General features: G+C 44.3%; 1 protein-coding gene and 1 pseudogene across 3 annotated transcripts in view; both read right to left on the reverse strand.

Moving 5' to 3' along the window:
- IQCA1 (IQ motif containing with AAA domain 1) overlaps positions 1–22,878 on the reverse strand; it is a 180,527-nt gene that overhangs the window by 85,253 nt on the left and 72,396 nt on the right. For all 3 annotated transcript variants that reach the window (XR_002479595.2, XM_021676891.2, XM_021676890.2), the window contains exon 8: positions 15,448–15,564. Coding sequence is in view for 2 of the 3 variants with exons in the window: in XM_021676891.2 (XP_021532566.2) it covers positions 15,448–15,564 (117 nt within the window). In the remaining variant the exon portion in view is untranslated. The remainder of the gene's footprint in view (positions 1–15,447; positions 15,565–22,878) is intronic.
- LOC105720671 (large ribosomal subunit protein uL3-like) lies at positions 8,451–9,659 on the reverse strand (annotated as a pseudogene).

The raw sequence follows: 22,878 nt of genomic DNA on the forward strand, positions 1-22,878 counted from the left end.
ACTCTCCTCTCTCCTGCTGGACGAGGCTTGCAGCAGACCTGACCTCAGGACTTCCTTCCTTGGAAGCTCCACAAAAGCATCTGTCTTGGCGCTCCTCAGAGGTGCCGTTCCCCACAGGACAGAGTCCAAGCCCCTCAGCAGACCACACACCACCCCGCCAGGTGTGGTTCCCCCAGGAGCACCCCCACCCATCTCTGCGGCCTTTGCCCTTGCCACCTCCTGCCTCTGCCAACTCCACAGAGATGCCAACGAAGCCACCTTCCCTGTGCCCGCCATGCTTTTTCCCCTGCTGTCCTGTCCGCCTGGAAGGCTACCCTTCTTCTACACTCTCTGATGAATTCAGACTCTGACCAGACCTCCCCTCCTCCTGGAGTCCTCTCTGATGGCCTTCCTGCCTTTGTTGCAGGATTGTCACTGCCTAAGAACGGCCCCCTTTCCCACCAGACACAGCGGGGAGGAATCACCTGTCAGCCCTGGGGCCTGGCCACGTGGCCTGTGTGTGACATTTGCTGGATGAAACAAGAACAGAAAAAGTATAGGCTCAATCCACGGATGAACAGGTAAACACGATATGGTATTTCTATACAATGAAATGTTGAACTCACCCCCGGAAACGAGTGAACATGGACACGGGCTACGGAGCAGAGGAACCGTGAAGACCTACGCTGAGAGCGTGAAGCCAGACCCAAAAGGCCTCACGGTGTACAATCCCGTTTATATGAAAACAGACAGACTCACAGGGGCAGAAGGTGGATTAGTGGCGGCCAGGGCTAGGCATGGGGCAGAGGGGGGGAAGGAGAGGGACTGTTTAACGGGTACAGGGTATCCTTGGGGTTGATGAAAACGTCTCCACTGACCTGCTACTTCACTGCGTCCCTCATGATTTTTGCCAGATCTGAGAATCCCTGACCAACCATTGTTTCTTTAAATAGACTCACTTTTAAACTTACGTTCTTTAAAGAGGCACTCTCTATTGCTAAGGCGAAACCACAGTGGATACATTGGTTTCCTGATACACATGAGAATAAAACACAACCATGGGAATAAAGGTGTGGAGTCCTCGGATTCTCCCCAGCACGTGTCCCATGTGGCTGGGAAAGCCAGGGCTTCCTCCAATCTGCCCCAGCCCAGGGCTGGCAGCGGCTCTCCCTCCCAAGACGGTGCTGGGTTACTGCCTGAGCAAAGACGCTGCTGGTTACTGCCTGAGCAAAGACGGTGCTGGTTACTGCCTGAGCAGACGGTGCTGAGTTACTGCCTGAGCAAAGACGGTGCTGGGTTACTGCCTGAGCAAAGACGGTGCTGGTTACTGCCTGAGCAAAGACGGTGCTGAGTTACTGCCTGAGCAAAGACGGTGCTGGGTTACTGCCTGAGCAAAGACGGTGCTGAGTTACTGCCTGAGCAAAGACGGTGCTGGTTACTGCCTGAGCAGACGGTGCTGAGTTACTGCCTGAGCAAAGACGGTGCTGGGTTACTGCCTGAGCAAAGACGGTGCTGGTTACTGCCTGAGCAAAGACGGTGCTGGGTTACTGCCTGAGCAAAGACGGTGCTGGGTTACTGCCTGAGCAAAGACGGTGCTGGTTACTGCCTGACCAAAGACGGTGCTGGGTTACTGCCTGAGCAAAGACGGTGCTGGGTTACTGCCTGAGCAAAGACGGTGCTGGATTACTGCCTGACCAAAGACGGTGCTGAGTTACTGCCTGAGCAAAGACGGTGCTGGGTTACTGCCTGAGCAAAGACGGTGCTGGGTTACTGCCTGAGCAAAGACGGTGCTGGTTACTGCCTGAGCAAAGACGGTGCTGGGTTACTGCCTGAGCAAAGACGGTGCTGGGTTACTGCCTGAGCAAAGACGGTGCTGGGTTACTGCCTGAGCAAAGACGGTGCTAGTTACTGCCTGAGCAAAGACGGTGCTGGGTTACTGCCTGACCAAAGACGGTGCTGGGTTACTGCCTGAGCAAAGACGGTGCTGGTTACTGCCTGAGCAAAGACGGTGCTGGTTACTGCCTGAGCAAAGACGGTGCTGGGTTACTGCCTGAGCAAAGACGGTGCTGGGTTACCGCCTGAGCAAAGACGGTGCTGGGTTACCGCCTGAGCAAAGACGGTGCTGGGTTACCGCCTGAGCAAAGACGGTGCTGGGTTACCGCCTGAGCAAAGACGGTGCTGGGTTACCGCCTGAGCAAAGACGGTGCTGGGTTACCGCCTGAGCAAAGACGGTGCTGGGTTACCGCCTGAGCAAAGACGGTGCTGGGTTACCGCCTGAGCAAAGACGGTGCTGGGTTACCGCCTGAGCAAAGACGGTGCTGGGTTACCGCCTGAGCAAAGACGGTGCTGGGTTACCGCCTGAGCAAAGACGGTGCTGGTTACCGCCTGAGCAAAGACGGTGCTGGGTTACTGCCTGAGCAAAGACGGTGCTGGGTTACTGCCTGAGCAAAGACGGTGCTGGGTTACTGCCTGAGCAAAGACGGTGCTGGGTTACTGCCTGAGCAAAGACGGTGCTGGGTTACTGCCTGAGCAAAGACGGTGCTGGGTTACTGCCTGAGCAAAGACGGTGCTGGGTTACTGCCTGAGCAAAGACGGTGCTGGGTTACTGCCTGAGCAAAGACGGTGCTGGGTTACTGCCTGAGCAAAGACGGTGCTGGTTACTGCCTGAGCAAAGACGGTGCTGGGTTACTGCCTGAGCAAAGACGGTGCTGGGTTACTGCCTGAGCAAAGACGGTGCTGGGTTACTGCCTGACCAAAGACGGTGCTGGTTACCGCCTGAGCAAAGACGGTGCTGGGTTACCGCCTGAGCAAAGACGGTGCTGGGTTACCGCCTGAGCAAAGACGGTGCTGGGTTACCGCCTGAGCAAAGACGGTGCTGGGTTACTGCCTGAGCAAAGACGGTGCTGGGTTACTGCCTGAGCAAAGACGGTGCTGGGTTACTGCCTGAGCAAAGACGGTGCTGGTTACTGCCTGAGCAAAGGCACACTGGCTGCCTCAGTTGCTTTCTGAGGCAGCTGCAGCTCTGATTAAGTCACCTGCTGGCTCAAGTGTCCCCAGGGGCTTTCCACGGTCCCCTGAGACCACGGTTTACCAGCTCGCCAAAAGGCCACACCTCCTACCCCTCCTGACTCTCATCTGTGAATCTGCCGTGTCTTTTTTCAGCTTTGTATGTTTCAGCTTTGCATTTTGCTTTGAGTCCTCTGTGTCTGTCAGCTTCGTATTTGCTCAGGTGGTTTAGTCCTTAAGCAGGTACTTGCCAGGCACCAGGAAGCAGGGAAGATGCGTGAAGCAGGATCACAAGAGCTATGGGGAGTCCCGGGGTGCTGGGGAGGGGACTCTCACTTCACGGGGAGGTAGGGGGAATGGCAGGCTTGCCTGGAACCCAGCCCATAAGCCATGCAGGAGGAGCTGCGGCCAGCGGGGAACCAGGGAGAGAACCTGGACCCAGATCAGGGAGATCAAAGCCTATGACACAACTCACTCACCTTCCAGGGCTCACACTAAATCAAAGCTCTCTGGTAAGAAAGTCCCACCTAGGACACAAGGCTTGGGTTAGCTATGCCCCATTTCTGGCTCCCAAGAGACCTGGGCGTTAGAGAAAAGCCAGCAAGAGCATCAAGAAAAAGACCAGTTGTGGATAAAGCAAGGCCTGCCTGGAAGGAAAGAGGGAGAATTCATGAACGAAAGAGAAATTTAAAATCACTCTAATTAGTATGTTTTTCCTCGGAGATTATGTACCATCTGTCTGCCTCTCTCTCTCTCTCTTTCTCTCTCTCTTCCCCGCCGTCTCTCTCTTTCTCCAGGTATCACTAAGGACTCATACGTCTTTATTACTTTTTTTGTCAATGATATTGTCTATTTTTGCCATTTTTGTTTTGGATACCCAGATTGTTCTGTGTTTGGTCTCTGGGAGCCCCTACGCTGGTGAGGCTGTGCTCCTAGAGATGGATTAGGAGAAGGATGAGGGGGATGGGGGAAGGAATCCAGGAAGGGGGACTGAGGTGCGGCAAAGTGTTCCAGCAGGAGGAACAGCATGCGTGAAGTCCAGATGGGGTGGAGGCTGTGTCTCACAGAGACAACCGAAGGAGGTTCAGCAGCCGTGGGGACCATGTGGGGCTGGGAAGACAGAAATGAGGCTGGAGTGTGGGGAGAGAGAGAGGAAAGAAGAGAGGGGCGGGGGAAAGAGAGACAGGGAGACAGAGACAGAGAGACAGAAAGAGGACTGACCTTGAAAGGACCATAAGCTGTGCTGACTTTCAGGGAGCTTGGAGTTGGTTTATGAGCAGAGTAGCTTCCCAGAAGCCTGGCGTGAAGGGATTGGCCCCATGGCGCATCACTCTGGCTGGAATGGGCGGGGCTGGGGGTGGGGAGGAGATGCCTATGTGATGTCCATCTGTTATAGCAGAATCATAATTTATGACTTAAAAGTTTTGCTGGATGAATAGGTATAACATGGTATTTTAAAAAATGTGTATTTCTTTAGTTGGTGTGGCTGAACTTCATTTTGTTTGCTTTTCTGTTCATTTCCTAACTTTGTGGCCTTATCTTGATTTTTACAAATGAAGGTGCATCAGCCCACCTGTTGACTGTGAACCTTTTCGGAGCAGCTACTAAGGGTGGGGCTTGCTAGGTGCTAGAGCTGCACGGGTCCTGCCTCTGAGATCCTTGAGTCTTCCCGTCCCCCAATCCTCCTTCACCGTGCCTCGGGGACCCGACCACACCATGCCATGGCCCCTCTTCCTTTGACGCCTTTTACTAGGTGGTTCCCGGGTCCAGGGCTTCCCTGTAACTGTCACACACGTTTCCCCCAACGGAAACCAGGAGTTGCCTTCCCAGACCCCATCCCGCCACTGTGGCTGGCCCTTCACACTCTGGCCCACTTCCTGAGTGAGGCGGGCCAGCCATGACCCGTGTTCTGACGCTGTCTTCCTCTACAGCGGGGGTGGCCCACTCCACTGCCAGACAACTCTTTCGACATCACCCAATGGAGAGAGAGAAAAAAGAATCCCATGCCCCAGCTCTGTCCTAGACCAATCATGTTCAGTTAAGCGAGAATCTCTTCCAAGGTATGTGGACATTGGGAGTCGTTTTTTCTGAAAACAACCCCAGGCAGCTAGACTGAAGGCCACAGATTCAATGAAGTTGTCCTTCCAATTCCTGGAGATCAGGGAGTCCGCACCCTCTTCATGCCCCGAGTCTTCTCCAGATGAAGCCTTCCTGACTCCTGTCACCATCGTTCAAACGAGATTTCCAGATTGTTTGCCCTCCTGGCCATCCTGTGGACTGTTCTAGCTGCCCAGGCTTCCAGTTAAGCAACGGTGCTGGTTTAATGTCATGGGTGGAGCCATGGCCGGTGACCTCCTTGGTCTTTGCGGCGTGTGAATGTGGCCTGCGGTTATGCTGCTGTCTGGATATTCCCGTCACACCATGAGTCCAGAGTGGACAAAGCCCTCCTACCTTTCTAATGCATATACCAGGTAGACAGGTTTCTCCTGCCTTGAAATTATACTCATGGGTTTTAGGTGTTCATTCCTAATGGCTTGATCAGCTCAGGCTGCTATAAGAAACTATTATAAACTAAGTGGCTCATAAACAAAAGAAATGTATTTCTCAGGTTCTGGAGACTGGCAAGTCCTAGATCAATGTCCCCACAGATTTTGTGTCTGGTGGGGCTGCTCTCTGCCTCAGAGACTGCATGTTTCAGCCATGTCTTCACTTGGTGGAAGGGGTGAGGCGGCTCTCTGGGGTCTCTTTCACAAAGGCACTAATCTCAATCACAAGGGCTCTGCCCTCATGACCGAATCACCCTCTGGGGCCCCACCTCCTAACACCGTCACACTGGTGATTAGCTTTCAACGTATGCATTTTGAAGTTGGGAGGACACAAAAATTCAGAACATGGCACCTAACAAACGCCAGTTTCTTACATTTGGGCGCCTGAGTGACTTCATGCTGCTGGAGGGGGGTGTTTATTCATGCCTCCGTCATTTTCCATCTCCCTTGCTTTCGAGGCTTGCTGGCTGACCAAATCATGAATAGATTTGATCTATTAACTTAACCCAATGGAGAGCTAAAAAAAAAAAAAGAAAGAAAGAAAAAAGAAAAAAAAAATCCAATGCCCCAGCTGCCCTAGACCAATCATGTTCAATTAAACGAGAATGCCAGAATCTCTTCTTTTCCAAGGTGTGTGGACATTGGGAGTCTCCTTCTAATAGGGAGCAGAAGTGTGTTCTCACATGCAGACTGACCTGAGCTGAGTCACCGTGGTGTCTGCCTTCTCTGCTTGGCCACTCCAGCAGCATGCCATGATCCGTGGTTGGTAGCGTCCAACTTTCTTTTTTGCAAACGGAGCCGTTTCCATGACTCCAGTCTTCTGGGGTTCCTCAAACATCACAATTAGCAGCAGTGACAGTTCACCTGCCCAGTCTCTGGGTACTGCTAAGATGCTCAACCACACAGAAAGCTTCCTTTAGAGCAGCTCGTTGCTTTCTCATCGGCTTCCTGCTTTCTCTTCATGGCCCAGTCAGTTATAAATCACTCAGGACAAAGCAGTTGTTAAGTAAAAATAAACTTATGGAGGCCTCATGATTTCATTTAGGTGATAATAGTCCCCCTTTCTCCAAGGAGGATACATTCCAAGACCCCCCGTGCACACCTGAAGCCCTGGATAGCACCAAACCCTACATACACTATACTTTTTCCTGCGTGGAAACAGGCAGGTAGTGTATACAGCATGAACATGCTGGACAAAGGGATGATTCATGTCCGTGGTGGGATGGGACCATGTGGTGCAAGACTTCATTAACACTGTGAAGAATGGGGCACAGTTCAAAACTTAGGAATTTTCCATGTGATATTGATGGTTCACACTTGACTGTGGGTAACTGGAACTGCGAAAAGTGAAATTGAGAATAAGGGGGGACTAGTGCATATTTAAAAAGCTGGTTTGTGGAAACGGACCATTTTTAGTAAGTTTCCAGCTACTGTGTGAACACTGTCCCTTACACAGCACAGATAAACGCTGCAGGCAGGTCTCTAAAGTTTCCCGCTGACAGTCAATGAGACACACTGAGAGATGCAGAGATGCAAATGCAAATGTTTCCAGAAGAGGCTTTGTGGTCAAATATTTTATCCTCTGTATCTGTCTTTGTGAAATTACGAGAGAGGTCCGAGATAAACCGTGCGTCCTCCTCCTGCCCTCCCCAGATGTTAACTATTGTTATAATTTCCTGCCTGGCTTAAAGGGCGACTCAAATGCATGGAGGTTCTGTTGAAAATTTTCTATTGGCAAGTATGTGCATCTGAAGTAGGTTGTTGAGGGACAGCTGACATTTCACGCTGATAGGACTGTGGAAAAATTCAAATACGGCTGCAGCTGTTAGTCTTCTTGAAATGAGGGTATACATTTTGGCATACATCTGTTAACGTACAAGTTCAAATGTCAAAGGGATCACTCAGCAGCTTTTAGATTACCTGCTTCTTCCCTCCGGGTCTGTATCCTGGAGTGGGGGAGAGGTCGACCAGCGATTTTGAAGAGGCTGATGATTTCCCACCGATCTGAGAGTGAAATAATAATCCCCTTTCTCTAGATTCAGAAGTAAAAATCAACCCAGACACTATAATGGCTGAACACTATATTTAAAAATTAATGGGCACCAAATAACGTGAGACCTTATGCAATTAAACTTGAACAACAGATCAGCATCTCCAGTGTTTCTGAGCCTGCATTTAGGCCACGGTTTTACTTTTCTGCTCATGCCTTCCCGTCGGCACTAGGGAGTCAACGTTCTTCACAGCTTTTAGGGCTTCAGAGTGCCACTCTTTCCCCCACAAAAGAAATACAACAGATAGGAGATAATCCACAATGGAAAGTCTAAAAATGCATAGCTGTGCCCTAAATGCTTCTGTCCCAAGTTTCTCTGATGATGGTATCTGTGCTCATTTTTGTTGGAAAGAGCTTCTTGGTCATGAGTATGGTCGGGCCATGCAGGCTGCCAGCTGGTTACTGGCTCTCCAGCTCTCCAGTCCTCAGGGTTGGAATCTACACCATGGGCCCTCAGCTCTCTGGCCTTTGAACTCTCCCACCAGCTCTCCTGGGACCCCCTCTTGCAGATGGCAGACGATGGGACTTCTCAGGCTGCATAACCGAAGGAACCAATACCTTATAATGAATGAATCTTTCTCTATATAAGTATAAAAGGACACAGAGGACATATATACACACACATACAGGCCATGTGTATTTTTATGTATATCTCTCCTGTTGGTTTTGTTTCTCTGGCCCACCCTGACCACACTTTCTTCTGAAGCCTTCTCTTCACCGCTGCTGTGTCATTTCCCCCTGTGGCCCTCTCTCTCTTTAAAGAACCTCCCGAGTGCCTCTATCATATCCTTAGTTTAAACTGCTCATTTTTTTCCAGTGGAAAATAACTTTTATTGAGACCTCACCAGCTGCAAAATCTCTTCCTGGTATTAAGCTCCATCTTCTTTTGCAATGTGGTCTTTCTTGAGTGGTTCCATGAATACTTTCTTCTCTTCCATGGTCTGGAAGCAGCCAGGGCCAAACTTGGAGGTGGTGTCAATGAACTTGAGGTCAGTCTTCTTCAGAGCCCGCCGTTTGGTCTTGCCAGCAAAGGCTGGTGGAGGGTGAGCACAGGTTTTTGCTTCTTGGTTCCCGACACACAGCCCTTCAGCCTGACAAAGTCACTGGTCACTTCACCATAGGGGACAAAGCAACCCAGAGAGTTGATGCTCCTGTCAGGCAGGTTACGGTCAGTGGAGGCATTGTTCTGAATCAGTCTGTCTCCTTGATGAGGTATCCCTGGCTGATCTTACAGATGGATCTTCTTGTTGATCTCAGTGCAGTGATGGTAGCCTTTCTGCCCAGCACGTGCCACAGAGAAGGCCACACAGGTAGGATGCCATGCCCCGATCCAGGCCACCTTGGGCAAGCCTCAGTGGGTCTTACAGGGCAGCTTCGTGGTGTGCCAACGGCTTGTGACCCCTTTGTAGTCTTTGCCCTTGGTCACCCCGAAGATGTCAATCATCTCATTCTGTCCAAACACTTGGTTCACAGGTGCCTGCTGCTGTAGCCTCTCCCAGGCCCAGTCCAGCCTCTTGGCCACGGTGCCTCTGCTCACCTGGATCTCCATCAGTGGGGCCTTCCTCTGGTGTGGAGGGAGCAGGTGCACGTGGGTGTGGGCAGTGACGCGGATGACTTGGCAGTGCTTCCTCATGCTGCTGAAGTCCTGCTCCAGCTTTTTCTTGTCATCCTTTCTGCCATTTCTTGCAGCACTTGGTAAAGGCCTTCTTCTTAGATTTATGACAGTTCTTAGAAAAGTGCTTTTTGTGCTCATCACTGATGTGCTTAGCGAAGATGGTCTTGAAGGTCCAGAGGCCTCCAGGGTTTCCACATCACCCACAATGCCCACAGCCACAATGGCGGCGTCTCCACAACGGTCACAGCCTCCACCACCTCCTTCTTGTTCACCTCGAATCCTGGCCTGTTGACTTCTTGCACAATGTGGGTCATGCCAGCCTTGTATCCCAGGAAGACTGCGAGGTGGACCGGCTTAGAAGGGTCATCCTTAGGGAAGCTCTTTGCCTTCTCACGATGCCTGCTTTGCGCTTCTGAGGCAGGAAGCCGAGGGACCCATGTCTGGGAGTGGAGAACTTCCTGTGAGACACCACGACACTAAATTCTGCTGGTAAAGCCTAATTTTTTTTCCTTTTTTGAGACAGAGTCTCCCTCTGTTGCCCAGGCTGGAGTGCAGTGGTGCAATCATGGCTCACTGGCAGCCTTGACTTCCCTTGCTCAGGAGATCCTCCTGCCTTAGCTGCCTGAGTAGCTGGGGCCACAGGCACATGCCATCATGCCTGGATAATTTTATAAAAATTGTTTGTAGAGATGGGGGTCTCTCTATGTTCCCTAGGCTGGTTCAAACTTCTGTATTCAAGTAATCCTTCTGTCATGGCTTCCCAAAGTGCTGAATTACAGGTGTGAGCCAGTGTGCCCAGCCAGTTCTCCTATGGCAGAGGGACTGAGGGGGAGAAGGAAAACCGCCCATTTATCCTTCCAGAAATCCCCAGATGGAAGGCTGTATAGAACTTCATGGTGCTGGATTTCTTCCTGCCTTCCATGCTGTTCCCATCCCCCCGGTTGGTTTCACCTCTTTCTCCTGCCCCAATATGAAGCTGTAATCCAGATTCTCCAACTTCCATTCACACTGATTTTCCTACACCTTATCCATGCCCCACCTTCAACTAGAGTTTTCCTGAGTTGGGATGAATCCTGATCCACAACACCAGTCTTTATCTCTCCTGAGTTTGTCCTGAACTTCCAGCTGTTGAACCATAGACAATGGTTTCGCTCAATAGCTCCAAACCAGCCCTGGTCCATCTGTCCTCAATGTTCCCTCCATTCCACTCAAGACACCTGGAGTTCACCTCAACTCCTTGGTCTCCTCCTGTTTTTTCCACAGCCCGTCAGCCAGGCCAGTCATCCTTTGTGGTATCTCTTGCATCTTTCGTGATGTCTCTTCCATCTGTTTCATCTTTTTATACCCAGTCCTTTCATCCCAGGGCAGATCTTCATCTGAGCATTTATTCATGTCTTCAAAAGTAACTATTGCATAGCTTTTGAGTCCCAAGTGCTGTCAGAGAAGTCAATCAGAGTTTCGGGTCGCTCTAGCTGCTGCAGGGGAATAGGCTGGGGAATGGCAGGAGAGGAGGTGGGGGCATTGGCTGGGAGGTTGGTGCAGTTGCACCCCTGAGAGGCAATGATGCCTCTTGGTCAGGTGGTTGCTGTGGAGATGGGGAGATGTGGGCAGACTTGGGCTATGAGTGTAGGCTCCTGAAAGGGTCTCCTGACATTCCATATCCCCCATGAAGCCTCCCCTGCCGCTCTGGTGCCTCAGATCATCACTGTCCTTTGAGTCTGCCGTGCCTTTGTTGGCCCTTTGCCTGTGTAACCAAATACGTCCTTTCTCTAAGCAGTGATATTTGAGCTTTTTACAAAAGGGGCCTCTTGAAAACATGAAGAAAGCCAACACACCTTTTCTCCAGGAGAGTGTTTCTTCCCATAAAAATTTACGTACAATTACAGGGTGTTTAATCATGGGGTCCCTGTTCCCTGGGCTAAGGACTCTATTATCTCTATAGCTCACAAGCCAACTTCTCCCTTCTTTACATCCTCTTCTCTTATTGTATTTCAGTGGACACAGAAGATGCTCCAGACATACATTTCCATGACGGCACCCTTATTCCTGATAACTTCCTTTGGAAATGCATGACATTCCCTTGTCCATTTTTGTAAAGTCATGCAAAATTTGATTTGAAATGTCTAAAATAACATAAGAATGTGGTTGGCTTAATGGTTCAATTTGGAGCACTTCTTTGGGCCAAGGGACTGGGGAGGAGGAGCTGTGGTCAGAGTTATGTCTGCTGGCACTGCAGATCAACAAATGCTTTCAGTGTGAACTGTGCTGCATAAAGGTCCAAGGGTCTTTCCAGAAGAATGCAGCACTAAGTTAAATCATTTTGAGGCTGGAGTGAATTTAGAGAAGACTCATTAACGTTCATGATCATGTTGTGACAGGTCAATACGACTTTAAATCATTCCAAATGGTCTAACATGTGGCTTGAAAAAGAACAGAGGAAGCAGTTGTAAGGATGATTGCATAGTGCGCTATTCCTGTTACTTTTGCTTCTAAAGCCAATGCGAGGTCCACATAACTGTGAGACAAAGGCGATTATACTCTGGTGTTGAAAGCACCTTTGCAGGATGCTTTCAGCTTGCGGAAAATGTCCTCCCGGCACTAGCACTGTCTTCTGTGAAAGTGCTTTCCACAGAGCGTTCCTTACCTGCAATCCACAACCATTTTGGATTTAAAACCGAGGACTCAAAAGAAAGACTATTGTTTTACCTGTTGAATTTTGAGAGTTCTGTATATATTCTAGGTGCTAATCCTTTGTCAGACAGATAGTTTATTTTCTCCCCATCTATAGTTTTTATTTTCATCCTCTTCACTGGGTCTTTCACAGAGCAACAGTTTTTGATTTTGATGAGGCCCAATTTATATTTTTTTCCTTTTATGGATCCTGTTTTTGATGTACAGTCTAAGACCTCTTTGCCTAGCTCTAGATTCTGAAGATATTTTTCCTACGTTTTAATCTCAAGGATTCATAGTTTTATGGTTAAGTCCATGACCCATTTTGAGCTAGTACTTGTATAACGTGTGAAGTTTACCTAGAGGTTCATTTCCTTGCCTATGAATGAAAGACTAATTTTTAGAACCTCGTATTTGAATGTATTTATTGTGCTTCTCTCTCTTTTTTTTTTTTTTTTGGTACAGACTGGGTCTCACTATGTTGCCCAGGCTCGGTGCCAACTCCTGGCCTCAAGTGATCCTCCTGCCCCAGCCTCCCAAAGTGCTGCGATTACAGGTGGGAGCCACTGAGCAGGACTACTGTGCTTTTGTGTTTTCTGCTCCACTAGCCCTAAACGGAAGAGGAACATCCCAGACTGCTCTGTTTTCTTCTGTCTTTCAGCATCTCAGTGTGGAGGGGCTCCAGATGGATCCAAATAAGGAACTGAAAATGTTCATATTTTAAACATTAAACTGTTTCACCAAGTTTCTTGATGAAAAGATCAAATACATACAAGATTACTAATCACAGATATTTTATTTAAAAATGGTCTTGTGTACAGTTACAGAAATCCACCATGACAATCCTGCTCTTTCTCACTCCACTAGCCCTGCAATAAGTTGGAAATTCACATGGAAACAATGATTCACTGCGAAATTCAACCAAAACATTCAGCAGTTCTCATGACTTTTTTTTTGCGCTTATAATACATTTTGTCATATTTATGTTAATTTGTAACTATCCAATGGACTTGCAAAGCTTTTAGCTCTCTACCTGTGCGATATTTAGAAAATAGCCTATTTTCCATTTAAAGAGGTTAGTTGAAATAGATAATCCTATCTGTTTTTAAATGTGAGATATTTTCCAAGTTTTCCAATTATGCATATAGAACTGGCAATTGATAAGTGGTCTTATCAAAATACTCAAAGAACAATCACGTAGCTGGGCCTGCTGAGGGCTGGGATAAGCCAGCATCCAGACGACTTTCCTCTCTCTCCTCCCTTGCCCTCTAACCATGAGGGATTACAATGCCTTTTGCTATAGGTCAAAATGCCAATTCTCACAAAACTATTTGAATAACTGATCTCAGGAATGGTTTGAAGTACTCTAGGGTTCATTCCAGAGTAAGACACTTTTTTCTTTTTCTTTTTCTTTTTTGAGACGGAGTTTCACTCTGTCGCCCAGGCTGGAGTTCAGTGGCATGATCTCAGCTCACTGCAGCCTCCGCCTCCTGGGTTCAAGCAATTCTCCTGCCTCAGCCTCCCCATAGCTGGGACTACAGGCACGTGCTGCCATACCCAGCTAATTTTTGTATTTTTTAGTGGAGACAGGGTTTCACCATGTTGGCCAGAATGGTCTTGATCTCCTGACGTCGTGATCCACCTGCCTCAGCCTCCCAAAGCAGAGTAAGACTTAAAAGTCTCTAGAAAATATAAATCTGGTCTCTAAGCAGTGTAGCAGCATAACTTAAATATATCAATTTTTACTAGAGTTGACCATTTCTTCTTTCAATAATCACATTGTCACGATGCAGATCTGCATTTGTCATGAACAATTTCATTTCTGATTCTGAAGGCTTTCCCCCTTCATTTGCAAGCATTTCATAAATGCTGATGTTCTCAAACTTTGCTTTTTGCTCAAAACTGTTCATCGTTAAGTGACTCTTTAATAGCTAGTTAATAAAATACTTTCACCCAACAAAGACCAGATTGTGTAGCTGGTAATTACAGATTTATATGGAACAAGCTTCACTAACAGCGAATTTTTAATTTGCAAGTATAAAACTCCCTCGTGCATATTTAGAGGAAGAGATTCTTAGAATAAAATTGGAATTCTTCCAATTCTCTTTATTCTTAGGCACTTCTTCAAAATTATCATGTAGAATAAGAGTATGATTTTAAAAATTAACTGTATTCAAGGGGCTTTTTTCTCCCCGAACAAGCTAAAATTCCGGGGTAGAGGCAGAAGAATAGGGCACTAGGTAGTCTCCCAGATAGGGTTCCCTGTAAGCACTCAGATGGAGATGCATGTAGGTGGTCTACTGGGAACACCAGGCAGAAGGAAGGGAGGGAGGGAAGCAGCCCTAGGCGGAGGGAGGGAAGCAGCCCTAGGCGGAGGGAGGGAAGCAGCCCTAGGCAGAGGGAGAAGCTAAGTTGTGATGCAATTGCAAGAGAGCTGTCAGCTGATCCAGCAGGGAGCAAAAGAAGCTGGGAGAACCCTTGGAGTTGTCCAGGCAAGGTGAGGGGACTGGGCTTTGGTACTATCACGTGAGTATCCCGGGATTGCTGGGCCAAATGGTATTTCTGGTTCTAGGACCTTGAGGAATTGCCACACTGTATTCCACAATGGTTGAACTAATTAACACTCCCATCAGCAGTGTAAAAGTGTTCCTATTTCTCCACAGCCTTGCCACCATCTGTGATTTCCAGACTTTTCAATAATCACCATTCTAACTGGCATGAGACAGTATCTCCTTATGATTTCCATTTGCATTTCTCTAATGACCAGTAATGGTGAGCTTTTTTTTTTCATATGTTTGTTGGCTGCATAAATGTCTTTAAGGATTCACTCTTCAGAGCTGATTCCGATTGGATTTTGGTCAGCTGTGAAGTAGTATCTGACTGCAACACGCTCTACTTCAAACATAGTCACGTTTTAGGATAAGGCCATCTTCAAGCCTGAGATCTGTTTCCCATAGAAAGAGTTTATGCTGAGAGCACACGGGCCCCGAGAGTGCACCTCTTCTGCAGGCTTCCCCATGAAGGTCCCCCAGTTATTGGCAAGCCCACCCCACCTCCGTTTCCAACCCCACCACATCAGGGAAGGAGGGGCCCAATGTGACACTGTGAACCCTTGATTTCCTTTAGTAACAAATACTTCTGTAAAAATACATCCAGATGTCAATGCTAAATGATAAATTTGAATGAACACATTTTGGTGAAATTAGTATGATTATTTTGACTTTCCAGTGTTTACTTGGTTTGTTAAGCATTTTTACTTCTCTCTACCCTTGAGGAAAGACAAGCGGGACAACTTATTTTGAGGAAGAAAAAATCAAAGCAATCACATATGTGAATAAACATGTGCGGTGTCTGAATTGTTGAAACCACGACGGATCCTGATTTCTAAGTTATAGAAAATGTGGCAATGGATTGTTGATCAGTATTTGAAAGTTGAAAACCTGTTGGTAGATAACATGGTTTCTCTAGGAAACAAATGACTGCAATTCCAACAGATTTGGAAATATCTCATTGACTCAAAGCAAAAAGTCACGAAAAAGAAAATGAAATCAAATTTCTAAAATTCCATACAAATATTTTACCTTATTTTTTTCCTTTGTTCCCTTCTTTTGTGTTTTGGCTTTCTTACGTTGTTTTTCCTTTTTCTTCTTTTCATTTTTTTTTTCTTCTTCTTGGTTTGCAATGATATCCTCAATAACCTAGTGAAAACCAAAATAGTCATAACATTTTCATAGATCCCTATCAGGAGGAGGACTGTTTTTCCTGTCTGGAAGGAAGTATTTGTGCGGTCAGTATCACCTCTCTGCCTGGCCCTGGACCCTGCAGGCCCTTCTGTGGCATGGCAGAGCTCCTGCCTGCCATCTACCCTTAGCTGGATTCATGAGTAGGGGGCAGCAGCCTCTGTAGATGGAGAGAGAGTCTGGACACTTCTGTGCCCAATTCCTTCCCTAATTCCACCCACTCCAGCTCTTGGAGGTTCCACAAACTCTAGGGGAGGTTACAGCTTCCTCAACGTCTCAACAACCACTGGATGTGCCAGCCCTGCCCACAACTTGTCAAAATCCAGGAGGAGGGTGCCACTGTTTCCTGCCAGGGTCCGATGGCAACAGTCATTCTTGTAATAACTTTTGTTTTCATGAGTTGGTTTATTTCACCAGTGATTTAATTTATATCCCCTACAGTGACAAAAGACCTTTTATCCTCCTAAATTGTAAAATATTTGTTAAAAAGTATTTAGTTCACATAGGATTATCACCACTGGAAAATTATTGTAGATTTGTTATAAACCATATAATTCAGTTCAATACAGCAGTGTTCACTGAGCACTTTACTCACTGCCATAGAGAGCTGTGAATTCCAGGAGATAAAAAGGTGACAATGACAGTACTGGCCTTCCTGTTTGGCCCCCGGAGGGGGGGATCTGCTCCTCACTCATCATGTGGCCAAGACAAGCTGCATAAGCTCTCTGAGATTCAGTTTCCTCAGCTCTAAAATGGAACCAGCATCTCCATACGCAGCACTTAGGATCTGCCGGACATGGTTCTGAGAGCCTCTCACAGACAGACTCCTTTGCTGCTGAACCAGTCTCATGGGGTTTGCTGTTGTCCCGTTTTATGGATGAGGGAACTGGGATACTCAGAGTGCAGTATCCCGCCAGGGATACACAGCTGGTGAGTAGCTGAGCTGGGATTCTGCAGGCACTAACCAGGATGGATTTCATAATGTAGAGAGAAAGGAGGCAAGATGCAGAAGAACACACGTCAACTTACTCCATTGTGCAAAATGCACAGAGTGAAACCAATAATCCATACTCCAGTCTCAGGCACACACACATGTAGTCCAAGTACAAAGGAATGTAAGGGAGCGACATGCTCCAAATTAAGTACAGCAATTGCCTCTGAAAATGGAGCAATTCAAACAATTGGGGATGAGGAGACAAGGACTAATATTGTTTTACCCTACTGTGGAGGAAGGTGAGAGGTGAAGCACGTGCTGTGCACATATTTGGCAATGCAAAAATGATCTTCTCCCAGCCTGGGCAACATGGCAAAACCCCATGTCTACAAAACATACAAAAAATTACCCAGGTGTGGTGGCGCACACCTGTAGTCTCAGCAATCTGGGAGGCTGAGGTGGGAGGATTGCCTGAGCCTGGGAAGTAGAGGCTGCAGTGAGCTATGATCCAGCCGCTGCACTCCAGCCTGGGTGACAGAGTGAGATCCTGCCTCAAAAAATGAAGCAACACAAAACAAACAAACAAACAAACAAAGGCTCACCATGACTCACAGAATCAAGGTGTGGCTGCCTAGGTCTTCGTTGTACTGGAGCACTTGGAACACAGACCTTGTCTGGACCTTAGAAACTGCAAAACTTTCAGAAATGTAAAGACTTAAAAAAAATAGTCTCATGTGTAAAATACGAGCAACTGAAAAGAAGATGAAATCCTTGTTTGTAAAGTATGTATTTCACTGTGGCCTTATCAGTTAAGCCTTTTAAAGTCTTCTCAATTAAATGGTTTATTTCATCTCTCTCCTTTTATAGTTTATTAGTTTAAATTTTCAAATATCACATTTTCATGGTTCACAATTCAAAGATTATGAAAACTAATTATACATACATACAGTGAAAAGTTTCCTCCCCATACTATTAACTAGCCAAGAAGATCCACTCTCTTTTTATTTTTTATTAAGACATAATTGACAAAAGTTTAATATACTTACAGCATACAACATAATGCTTTGATATACGTACACATTGTGGAATGATTAAATCAAGCTAATTAACATGTCCATCACCTGACATACTTAGCATTTTTATTGTGTGATGAGAACATTTACAATCTATTTTCTTAGTAATTAAAAAATCTACGGCGTAGTATTGTTAATTATAGTCACCATGCTGGACAATACATCTCTAGAACTTTTTCCTCTCCTGTCTATTGGAAACTCTGCACCCTTTGACCAACATCTCTCCATTCCTTGATCTTCCCCTCCCATCTCTGGTAATCACTATTATGCTCTCTGCTTCCGTAAGTTAATGAGATCATGCAGTATTTGTCTTTCTGTGCTTGGCTTATTTCACTTAGCATAATGTCCTCCAGGTTCATGCATGCTATCACAAATGACAGAAATTTCCTTCTTTTTTAAAGCTGAACAGTGTTCCATTGGGTATATATAACACATTATGTTTGTTTATTCATCCACTGAAGAACGCTGAGGTTGCTTCCGTATCTTGGCTATTGTGAGCGATGCTGCAATGAACATGGGTGTGCAGACATCTTCTTGAAGCACTGACTTCAATTCCTTTGGATACATACTCAGTAGTGTGATTGCTGGATCATACGGTAGTTCTATTTTTCATTTTTTGAGGAACTTCTGCACTGTTTTAACATAATAGAAGTGTTAATTTACATTCCCACCAACAGCATACAAGGGTCCCCTTTTCTCACATCCTTGTCAACACTTGTTATCTTTTGTCTTTTTGATAACAGCCATCCTAACAAGTGTGAGGCAATATCTCAGTTTAATTTGCATATGTCTGTGGCATTGAGCATTTTTCCATATACGTGTTGACCATTTGTATGTCTTCTTTTGAGAAATGTCTGTTCACGTCCTTTGCCCAATTTGAAATTAGGTTGCTTTCTTGCTATAGCATTGTTTAAATTCTTTATATATTTTGGATATTAGTGTCTTATCAAATGTATGGTTTGCAAATATCTTCTCCCAATTCATAGGCTGACTCTTTTGTTTCCTTGCTGTGCAGAAGCTTTTTAGTTTGGTACAATCTCATTTATCTATTTTTATTTTTGTTGCCTGTGCTCTTGGGGTCATATCCAGAAAAATCACTGCTCAGACCAATGTCATGGAGCTTTCCCCTGTTTTCTTTCTTTCTTTTTTTTTTTTTTTAACTGGAGCCATGCTAAAATTTGTACTAATAACTTTGTTTTCTTACAGTAGTTTTATAGTTTCTGGTCTTTCGTTCATAGCTTTCATTCATTTTTAGTTGATTTTTGTATACGGTGTGAAATAAGGGTTCAATTTCCTTGTTCTGCACGTGAGTATCCAATTTTCTCACATCATTTATCAAAGAGAGTTATCCCTCTTCCATTGTGTGTCCTTGACACCCTTGTTGAAAATCAATTTGCTATAGTGTGTGGGTTTATTGTTGGCTTCTCTATTCTGTTCCATGGATCTGTATGTCTGTTTTTATGCCAGTATCATGCTGTTTTGCTTTCTGTAGGTTTGTAATATATTTGGAAATCAGAAAGTGTGATGTTTCTAGCTTTGTTCTTTTAGTCCAAGATTTCATTGGATATTTGAGGTGTTTTGTGGTTCCATATAAATTTTAAAATTGCTTTTTTTATTTCTGTGAAAAAGTGTCACTGAAATTTTGATAGTGATTACATTGAATCTAGAGATAACTTTGGGTAATATGCACATTTTTACAACATTAATTCTTCCCATTCATGAGTACAGGATATCTTTCTATTTGTTTGTGACTTCTTAAAATTATTCCATCAATATTTTGCAGCTTTCAATATGCAAATCCATTACCACTTTGATTATATTTATACCTAAATTTTAAAATTATACCTACATTTTTAAAATTTAGGTATAAATACAGTTATACCTAATAATATTTTTATAATTAGGTATAATTTAAATTATATATTTATATAATTATATATATAGTTATATATAATATAATAATTTAATATATAATTATATATATAATATAATAATTTAATATATAATTATATATATAATAATTTAAATTATATTTTTATATATAATTTATATATAATTTATAAATATATAATTATACCTAATTATATACTTATACCTAATTAGGTATAAATATATAAACAATGGAGAGTTCATTTTTAGTGTATAGAAATGCTACTGATCTTTTGTATGTTGATTTTGTATCTTGCTACTTTACTAAGTTTGTTTATCAGTTCTAATAGTATTTTTAGTGGAGTCTCTGGGATTTTCTTTTTAAATTTTTAAAAAATTTAATACAGACAGTGTCTTGCTATGTTGCCCAGGCTATTCTTGAAAACCTGTGCTAAAGTGATCCTCCTACCTCAGCCTCCCAAAGTGCTGGGATTACAGGCATGAGCCACTGAGCCTGGCCTCTGGGGTTTTTCTATATACAAGATCAGGCTGTCAGAAAACAGACAATTTCACTTCTTCTCTTCCTCTTTGGATGCCTTCTATTTCTTATTCTTGCCTAATTGCTCTGGCTAGCACTTCTGAACTAGGTTGAATAAAAGTGGCAAGAGTGGGCATCCTTATCTTGTTCCAGATCTTAGAGGAAAAATCCAGATTTTCACTGCTGAGTATGATGTTAGCCATAGGCTTTTCATATATAGTCTTTATTGTTTGAGGTAAGTTCTCTATGTAATTTGTTGAGTTTTTATCATTAAAGAGTTCTGAATATTGTCAAATACCTTTTCTACATCTATTAAAATGATCATATAATTTTTATTCCTCATTATGTTAATGTGGTGTATTACACTGATTGATCTGGATAGGTTGAACCACTGTTGTGTCCCAAGGATAAATCCTGTTTGATCATGGTCAATGATCCTCTTAATGTGCTCTTGAATTTCGTCTGCTAGTATTTTTTTGAGGATTTCTGCACCTGTGTTCATCATGAATATTGGCTTATAATTTTCTTTTATTTCAATGTCTTGTCTGGCTTTGGTATCAGGTTTATACTGGCCTCATAAATGAATCTGGAAGTATTTCTTTCTCTTCAATTTTTGGGAAAAAATTAAGAAGCATTGATATTAGTTCTTTCCATGTTTGGTAGAATTCACACAAGAAGCCATCTGTTCCTGGGCTTTTTGTGGGAAGGATTTTGATTACAGATTCAATTTCTCTACTCATTATGGTTTTCTACTTTTTCATGATTAGTCCTGTTGTATGTTTATAGGAATTTATCCATTTCTTCTAGGCTAATGAACTTGCTGCTATACAATTATTCATAGTAGTCTCATGATCTTTTGTATTTCAATGGTATCAGTTGTAATATCTCCTCTTTCATTTTTAATTTTATTTGTCTGACTCTTTTCTTTCCTAGTCTAGTTAACAGTCTGTCAACTTTGTTTATCTTTCAAAAAACCAACTTTTAGTTTACCTTTTCTATTTTTTTTGAGGTTCTATTTATTTTTGTTCTAATCTTTATTTCCTTCCTCTACTAATTTTATACTTATTAGTAGTTTGTTTTTCTTTTTCTGGTTCCTTGCGGTATAATGTTAGGTTGTTCGAGATCTTTATTCTTTTTTGGTGTAGGCATTTATTGCTATAAACTTTCCTCTTAGTACTGCTGTTGCTGCATTTCATAGGCTTTAGTATATTGTGTTTCCATTTTTATTGGTTTCAAGACATTTTAAAATTTGCCTTTAAATTTCTTCTTTGATCCATTGGTTGTTTAGGAGCATGTTGTTAATTTCTACCTATTTGTGAAATTTTAAAGATTTTTCCTTTTATTGATTTCTGGTTTCACACCATTGCAGTCTGAAAAGATATACTTGATACAATTTTCATCCTTTTAAATTTGTTTAAGGCCTGTTTTGTGGCTGAATATATGACTCGTCCTGGGGAATGTTCTATGTGCATTTGAAAGCAATGTATATTCTGCTGCCGTTGAATCAAATGTTCTGTATATGTGTATTAGGTCCATTTGGTCTGAAGTGTAGTTCAAATTCATTGTTTCCTTATTGATTTTATGTTTGAATGGTCTGATCGTTGTTGAAAGTGAGGTATTAAAATTCCCTCCTATTATTGTATTGTAATCTATCTCTCCCTTCAGATCTATTAATATTTGTTTTTCATATTTATGTGCTCTGATGTTTGGTACATACATATTTGCAACTGTTATCTCCTATTGATGAACTGATCCCTTTAGAATTATATAATGATCTTACTTGCCCTTTTTTACAGTTTTTGACTTAAAGTATATTTTGTCAGATATAATTATAGCTACCCCTGCTGTCTTTTGGATTCAATTTACATGGAATATCTTTTTCTATCTCTTCACCTTCATTTTATGTGTGTCCTTAAAGCTAAAGTGAATCTCTTGTATACAGCACACAGGTGGGTAACTTTTTAAAGATCCATTCATCCACTCTATGTCTTTTGATTGGAGAATTTAATTGATTTACATTTAAAATAATTATTGGCAGGAAGAACATATTGCTGCCACTTTGTTAATTACTTTCTGATTGTCTTGTAGATCCCTTTTTCCATTTTGTTCTGTTATTATTTTCCTGATTTCATTAGTTTATTTGCATTGTCTTGTAATTTGCTGAGGTTCTTGAGAATACTTATTTTGAATTCTTTGTCAAGTAATTCATGGATCTCCAACTCCTTAGGGTCAGTTACTGAAAATTTATTGTGTTCTGTTGGTGGTGTCATGTTTCCCTGATTCTTCATGTAGTCTATGAATGACTCTGCACATTTCAATAAGCAGTCACCCCTTCCAGACTTTATGGACTGGCTCTGGAAAAAAAGACTTTCACCTGTGGGCAGCAGGGTAGAAGGACAGAGGGATACTGGGTGCACCATAGCAACAGGTCTAGTGGTGTGAAGTATCAAGTGTGGGGGCATGTGGTGGCTCCAAATCTGGGGGAGCATTGAGTCTTGCCATCTCAGGCAGCTGGAGTCTGTGATGTTGGCACCTGCATAGTTTTTGTGGCTGGGGCCAGCTGCAGGTGCACATGTGGCAGTGGGGGCCAGCGGCTTGTGTACACATAACTGCAGAGGCCAGCTGCAGGGCAGCAACACCATCTGTGTGCATGGGCAGCTTCAGACTGAGCTGGAGGGGAGCATGCACATGTAGCTACAGGGGCCAGCTTTTGGAACAAGCGCAGTGTGGGGACAGGAGCTGGAGGACATGGCCAGCTGGTTATGCTCACTTAGTTGCAGGGGCCAGGCTAGCAGCTATTGCAATAGCCTGGCTACAGGAGTCTTCCTTGAGTGCATGCAGTGGTGGGACTGAAGTCT

This window comes from Aotus nancymaae, unplaced genomic scaffold (assembly GCF_030222135.1).
Source record: "Aotus nancymaae isolate 86718 unplaced genomic scaffold, 86718_ANA_hifiasm-v0.15.2.pri h1tg000031l, whole genome shotgun sequence".
Taxonomy (NCBI): domain Eukaryota; kingdom Metazoa; phylum Chordata; class Mammalia; order Primates; family Aotidae; genus Aotus; species Aotus nancymaae.